Raw genomic sequence first — 8,070 nt, forward strand, 5'->3', positions numbered from 1 at the left:
CCCTTGGTATATATCGAGGGAAATAAAAATTTAAACAAAGCAAAAAAAAATGATGACATGTCATTTTTTACCGACAAAATTTTTTCCGTCGGTAATTCCGTTGGTAAACTGTGAACACTGTTCATCATATCAATTACAAAGAAAATTACCGACGGATTTTTCCGTCGGTATTTTCCAGAGAGCTTCAAAACAGTTCACCTTCCAATTACACTGTTAATTGTTGTTCTTTATGAACAAAATCACCGACGGATTGAAAATTCATCGGTGTTATTTGGCGGCTTTCTGAAAAAATTCAATTGATTTAAAATTTTCACTTAAATATTACAAACGGAATCACCGACGGATTGAAAAATCATCGGTAATTTTTAGCGGTTTCTGAAAACTTTTTATGAAATTAAAAATTTTAATTAAATATTACCGATGAAATTATCAATGAAATAATTAAAAAATATTAATATTCAATTATCCGTCGGTAACGCGCCCCAGTAAAAAACCTGAATTCGCTTATTTTACAAGAGACAGACTCATTATTTCTTCTTCTTCTTCTTCTTCTTCTTCTTCACTATATGTAAAAAACATCAACATCTATTTCTTTCTCTTCTTTTCTCTCCTCATCTCCTTCTCTTTTCCTCCATGCTCGGGTATGTCTTCTTCTTTTATCCTCTTAGTATTTTTTTTTTTAATTAATATGCTTTACAATTTTTTTTTTCCTTATTTTTTTCATGATTTTTTTCACTATATATTTTTTTTTATTTTATTTTTAATTGATTTTGTTCTTAATAATTGTATAAATTTTGTTGTGAGATTTTTTTTCATATGAGATCAATTTTTAGTTGATTTATTTATAGGATTTTAAATTTTTAGCAATTGCAACTTCATTTTTTTCATATGAATTTTTTTAGTTGAATTAATTTTTTTTTATTTATTTGTTGCAAATTTGTTTGAGTTGATTTTCTTATTCTTTTTTCCAAGCATTTTGAGTATATATTATACAATGTTGATTTATGTTAATTTAATTATTTTATAATTTTATAAAATGAATTTTTTTTTAAATAATTATCGACAGAAATTTCTCCATCGGTAAATCCATCAGTAAATCCGTTGGTAATAAAAAAATATTTTTACCGACACGTCTGTTCCGCTAGTAAATCCGTCGGTAATAATATTTTTTTTATTACCAATGAATTTACCGAAAGATAAAAAATTACCGATGAAAGATTCACCGACAGAGAATTTTCGTTGGTGATTTCATCGGTAAATTAATTATCGATGAAATATGTGTCTTACGCCGATGAAAAATTTTCATTGGTAAAACTGTTAAATCTTGTAGTGGGAGTTGCATATCAACCCTTTTAGAACTAAGTCAATGATATTAAGAAGTAACCAATTATATGTTAAATAGTCCAAGTGATCACTATTTAAAGAAAATGTAGAATATCTATGTCATAATATCTCTTCTGAAGGGGTGAGAACTGACCTTAGAAAGACTGAAGATATGATATCCAAGTTTGTTTCATATATTTGAAAGAATTAAAAGGATTCCTTTAATAAATAGGTTGTTAAAGAAAATTCATTAGAGAGTATGGTATCATCAATAATCCACTCACTGAATTATTTAAAAAGAACAACTTCAAATGGAATAAAAAAGCACAAGATTGAAGAAAGCATTATGTAAAGCTCTAATGTTAGCTTTACTTGGTTATCATAAAGTTTTTATGCTTGAAACTGATGTTTGTGTTGTATAATTAAGAGTTGTGTTTAGTCAGGAGGAAAGGCCTTTATGTTTTATTAGTAAAGGCTTAAGTCCTTAGCATATAGGATTATCCATATATGAAAAACAATTCATGACTATTCTAATGATAATTAATATATGGAGACACTATTTAGAACATGATTAGTTCATTATAAATATTGATCATGAAAGTCTATAATACCTATTGAAACGGAGGATACACATACCCTTACAAAGAAAAGGCTTAATTAAGTTTTTTGTTTTGAGATATATTATATGGCATAAGAGAGAGAAAAAAAATCTAGTTGTAGATGCCTTATCAAGGAATGATGATTTGCTTAATAGTTTAATTGCCGAGAAGGAATCAAGACATGAAGAGCATAGTAATATTTATACTATGATAAAAGTTGTACCAATATGGTATGGAGAAATTAACAAGTCAAATGAATTGGATCCTAAGCTAAACAATGTGGTAGCTGAGAGATTATTGAATATGAACAGTTGGCTAAAATTTACTTTGTCAAATAAAGTGTTAAGGTATAAGAACATGACTTTTATTAGCAACAATAAAATGTTAAGGAATAGATTGGTAAATATTGCTCATGAATCTAATATACGAGGTCATGTTGGAGTTCAATATTCCTACCAGAGGCTGAAGGTTTGTTTTATTTATCAACCATGAAAAAGTTAGTGAAACAAATAGTGGAGGAATATGATATGTATAAAAGATAAAAGTTGGAGAGAGTGGTATACCATGAATTGTTATAGCCTTTACCCTTATCAGGTGGCACATGGAAGAATATCACAATGGACTTCATTGAATCACTACCAAAATCTGAGGGAAAAGACATTATTATGGTACTAATGGATCAATTCATGAAGTATGCTCATTTTATTGTATTAACATATCTATTTTCTACTCAAGATATTGCTCAGACATTCTTGGATCACTTTTATAGATTTCATGGATTATTAACCTCAATTATGTTTGATAGAGACAAGATATTCACAAGTTTGTTATGAAAAGAATTGTTTAAAAAGCTTAGGGTTAAGTTACTTATGAGTTCTGCATATCACCCTCAAACATATAAACAGACTGAAAGATTTAACCAATGCTTAGAAACCTACGTAAGATTTATAGTGACGTACTATCCTAATAACGGGTATTTGTGGTTGTCAATGACTTAATAGTGGTACATACCAGTTATCATTCCCCTCATATAGATACTCTACTCTTAATAAAGAGATTGTGACACAAAAGGTTTCTCTAGTAGTTGTTGTGGAAGAAATACTTCAAGTTAGGGTGAGCATGGATCAATTTCTTCATAAACAATTAGAAATAGCAAGGCATAAGATAAAGCAATTAGTTGACAAAGGCAGATGAAGAAAAGGAATTCAATGTAGGAGATTTTATGTATTTAAAATTGCAACCCTGCAAACATACTAATGTTGCTTGAAGGAAAACTTTCAAGCTTAGTCCTTAATTTTATGCCCCTTATAAGGTAATTCAAAAGGTTAGAGTTTTGGCTTAAAAATTACAACTTCTACAAGATGCTAAAATCCATTTTGTTTTCCATGTTTTATTATTAAAGAAGAAGATTGTAGATAATTTTTTATTGTACTCTGTAATGTCTAGAAACTTCTTATTGAAAGAAAGTAGTCAATAATAAAATTGAATCTATTATTAATAATCATACATAAGAACTAGTGGATCTTCCTACCAGAAATAAACCATTAAACTATAAGTGGATCGATCTACAAAAAAGAAGAAGAAGATGAAAACTGATAAAACTATTGATATATATATATATAAACTACACTTGTTGTTAAATGTTTTAAATAACAAGAAGGTATTGAAAATTTTTACATATAGTTAAATGTGTCAAGAATAATTTTTATATGAATGTTAATAGCCATTATAGCTATTAATAAACTTAAAATACTTCAAATAGATGTAAAAAACAATTTTTTTAAAAAAAAAACAATAATGACCTTTATGAGGAGGTTAACATGGAACAACTTAAGGGGTTTGTTGTCAATAGAAAACAAAAAAAAAAAGTCTATAAACTTGTCAAATCATTAAATGGTTTGAAATAAGCATATAAACAATGACATGAAAAATTTAACAAAGTTATGTTGTTAATTAAATTTAAAATTAAAAAAAGTTGACCAATGTGTTTATGTGAAAAACACAGATAAATGTATTTCATTATATATCTCTATGTGGAAGATATGCTTATTTTATATAGTAATGATTACATAATCAAGTTTACTAAGAAAATATTAAATAAATAAGTTTGAAATGAAAGACTTGGGTATTGCACATATCATACTAGGAATAAATTTTTCTAGGACATCTGATGAATTTGTATTGTTCTAATCTCATTATGTTGAGAAAGTTCTCGATAGATTTTTTAAAGGTGACAATAACATTGTGAAAACACCAATAGACATAAATGTCTATCTATACAAAAATAAAGGCAAGAGAATATACCAATTAAAATATTCTTGGACAATTAAGAGTTTGATGTATGTTATGAACTGTACAAGAATTGATATTGCTTACCGAGTAGATTTTTTAAGTAATCCAAATATGGATCATTAAAAAGCACTACGAAGGGCACTCAAATATTTGAGGGACGCCGCTAACTATGGACGACACTATACTGTTTACCTAGAAGTATTAGAATGGTATAATGATGCTAATTGGATATCCAACACTAAGGATATGTCTTTACACATTTTGGATTGGTTGTGTCATGAAAATCCTCCAAACAAATATATATCACTAAATCTATGATAGAATCAAATTTTATTATTCTTGATGAAGCTGTAAATAAATCTAGAAGGATTTGAAATTTCTTAAATGATATTTCATGTTAGCCAAAATTTATTTCAACTATTTATGTCTATTGTAATAATTAGTCTGCAATTAGAAGGGCATAAAGTAGTATACATAATTGTAAGTCTAGATATATATGTCATAAACACTTGCTCTTAAATAAAATTATTTCCATTGACTTTGTAAAGTCAAATGAAAATATTGCAGATCTGCTAACCAGATGTTTGTCAAGAGAGCTTATGTGTGTAATTCTCATATAGGGAAATGAGCTTAAAGTTTTTTAAAGATGAATAAAATGTAATGATGGTAACCATACCTAATTGATTGAAAATCCCAATATCTAGGTTTAAATGAAAAACTAAGTTATATAACATTCTCAGTAGCACTAGGAGATTATTATTTCCTGCTTGTTTCTATGATGAAGTAAGTGCTAGCTGCAGCGTGATGAAGGATGAGTTAAACTCCTAATAACTTTCATATCTTGGTATACAAAGTTGATTATAATATAATGCTTTTAATGAAAAATCATCTATATGAGTGAGAAATATGACTATTTCTTTGAGAATTTCGATAAAGGCTGAATTCTCTAAAGCACTTCTAAATCCAAAAGTTGTTCAAAGTCAAAATAAACACAACAATGAGAATCAAATAAAATCTCTAGATAGAGAACTATATGAGTACTATTTTCTTGATTTGCATAAAAGGCCAAATAGTTGAAGACATTGCTTTCACTATTTAGCCGAGTAAATCCAATAGTATTTCACTAAGGAATGTTCAAAGTCAAAAGCTATCTATCCTAATGCAATAATCTACTAAATCAATATTTCTCAACAAATCTTTAAGTCATTTTCAAACTGGTGAGAAAATCTCCATTCATGTGGGGAAATTTGTTTTAATTAAATCAATTATGGGTAAATGAGAAATTAATCTAGAAGAACCCTTGCTTTTTCTACTCAAAAAAACCCTTGGTTTTTTTATATTTAATTATTTATTTATGGTGGTTAATTAAATGTTGATAATAGTATGAATTAATTCTTATTAATTATTTAACATTTTAGCTTTCAAAATTCACTAAAAAAAAATGGGGAGGGGAAGAAGAGTTTAATCTAAGAATTTTTTAGATTTTTATACTCTCTTCCTTAAGTGAGGAATAATAAAATTTTAAAGATAAATAATCCATCTTTGACAACAATAAAAAATTTATTGTTTTAAGCGCTTCAACAAGTAAGTATTTTTTTTTTGTTTTAATATAAGAATAATTGATTTAAGCTTTGTTGTCTTGAATTTATATGTTTAAACATGTATAAACTCTTATCATTTTTGGAGTACATTTTGTTTAACATATTTTTGTGATGATAAATTATCAATACATACTTATTATTTTTTAACTTCAAACTTGTTATTATAAACTAAGTATATGTTCACACTAATTCATTTAATATAAGTAAGGTAAACTCTCTTCAACCCCCAAAATAAAGTGAAAACAAAAAAGTATAGATTAGAATCCGCAAACATCAGCAGTCAGATGCCACCATGTCTAGATGCAGACGCCATTGCCACTGCCTGTGCCCATACTTTAAGCCTGGCCTTAACATCTCGCGGATCATCACCTACACAAGAAATTTCTCTCTCAATTAGACACAAACACTTAACTTTCAGATCACTATGAGAAACACTGAAAATATTAGGTGAAACTCAACGGTCCTAACACGCCAAGTCAAGAATCAGTGACAGTGGTGATAATATTCAGAACTCTCAATCACCCATGATCTCAAGTTATGGTCCCTAAATCATATCAAGGATTCTATCTTTTGTTATCTGTAAGCCTACCACAGAAAGAAAGAGAGAGACACTCGTAAATGTACACTAACCAGGGCTAGAGATGCGCCAGTTAGCAATAGGAGAATCGCCACCACTACTATTGTCAAGAGTGGATCCTGAAACAGAGACACGACTACTAGGCATCTCCAGCATCCTCTCATGTTCCAATTCAAACCCAAGATCCCTACAAGCCTTCACTTCTTCCAAGTCCATACACAATGACTTGCTCCCTCCTTTTGGCCTTGTTATCACTACCAACCCACCACCTTCACTCTCCCCACTAAAACTATTGCAAGAACCGTAATTACTCGCCCCTGTGGTCTCCTCTTCTTTCTTTTTAAAACTACTCATATTGCTGTTGTCCATCCTTCTTTCTCTTATGACCCTTCTTTTCCTCAAATTCTTTCTCATCTTTTGCCTCGTAATACCCTTTTGAGCTTCATTTTCACTAGCATAATCTGTTGCTCCGATTAATTGCACTTGATTTCTTAAGCCACCGCGATTTCTCCGACGAGGTGGTGTTGCTGGAAGCGAGTAGCAGCCTGTTTCTTTATCAGAATCATAAGAGAGGTGCAGTATGTTTTTGTGATTACCTTCTTTTTGATCATCTGAGAGTTCCGCATCAGCATCGAAACTTTCTGTACTCAGTCCTGACGCAAACATCGTCATCCCATAACAATCTTGATAATCATCATCTTCATTAGTGTACGTGGAACTTGTACACATGGACAACCTAGAAAAGTTATGAAGACTAGGGGGGTGATACCCATCAATATGATCATGATCATATTGATCATCTTCTTGAACAGAAGAAGACAGCGTGGCCATGCTCGCATCAGAAGCCATTTGCCAACTGACAAGTACTGAGGATCACCAGCTACCAAAATTCAAAAGTGGAAGTGTGTTAGGAAAAGGAAGGAGAAGTGAAGTCGTAAAAGGTGTTTCAATTTTTTCAAGGAAGTGCGAAAGAGAAAGCGCAGTACTTTGTGTAGAAGTGATCAACTAAATGATTGTTGCTTTTGGATTCTTGTGAATCATTCGTTTCTCGTTCCACGATGAGGTAAAGTGTAAACATGATTCCCGGACCAAATATTCGTATTTATACAATGTTGTTGTTTGCATCCCTAATATGCCCTTTCCAGGTCTCACTCTGTGTCTATCTTTTCTCGCATGGGAGGACTTGACTGGGAGGGCTGTTTTGGTAATATGAATAGGGTACGCGACATTTTAAGCGCTAATGCGACCCGTCGTAGGTTGAGTGTTTAGAAGTATTTTCGTATTTTAAAATATTTCTTTTTAAAAATATATTAAAATAATTTTTTTATTTTTTAAAATTAGTTTTAACATATTATATTAAAATGATTTTAAAGTGTGTGTGTATATATATATATATATATATATATATAATTTCAACTGCATTTCCTAATACTGTAACAGTGACGGTAAAAAAATCAACACGGCAAGGTTAAAGAGAATAGACGAGCTGGATCGGTGTAGTTAGTGACACGTTCTCACAGATAATAGCAGCGAATGATTCGTTAGTGTTAATGGGCGGACACGACTAGCTAGCTAGCTACACCATTAGAGCAATTGTGAACCAAGGAAAGGAATATAGATAACGACATGCCTAGCACGAGGTCCTGGACATGGCCAAACAGAGATTAATACAGGCAAT

At 30.3% G+C, this 8,070-nt stretch overlaps 1 protein-coding gene across 1 annotated transcript; it reads right to left on the minus strand.

Annotated features, from left to right (window-relative positions):
* Positions 1-5,963: 5,963 nt before the first annotated feature.
* LOC118044475 (uncharacterized) lies at positions 5,964-7,460 on the minus strand. Its single transcript, XM_035052760.2, has 2 exons — positions 6,446-7,460; positions 5,964-6,184 (listed from the first exon to the last, which is right to left on the minus strand). The coding sequence occupies exons 1-2, from the start codon at positions 7,239-7,241 to the stop codon at positions 6,096-6,098; spliced, it is 885 nt and encodes a 294-aa protein (XP_034908651.1). The 5' UTR covers positions 7,242-7,460; the 3' UTR covers positions 5,964-6,095.
* Between the last annotated feature and the right edge of the window lie 610 nt (positions 7,461-8,070).

Source organism: Populus alba, chromosome 2 (assembly GCF_005239225.2).
Source record: "Populus alba chromosome 2, ASM523922v2, whole genome shotgun sequence".
Lineage (NCBI taxonomy): Eukaryota > Viridiplantae > Streptophyta > Magnoliopsida > Malpighiales > Salicaceae > Populus > Populus alba.

What these genes read in the sequence shown, in the direction of transcription:
- LOC118044475 (XM_035052760.2), bottom strand. Translation starts at nt 7,241, where the DNA reads ATGGCTTCTGATGCGAGCATGGCCACGCTGTCTTCTTCTGTTCAAGAA. An exon ending in CTGGCGCATCTCTAGCCCTG is followed by an intron (nt 6,185 to 6,445) that starts GTTAGTGTACAT and finishes TTTCTTGTGTAG; the next exon opens with GTGATGATCCGCGAGATGTT.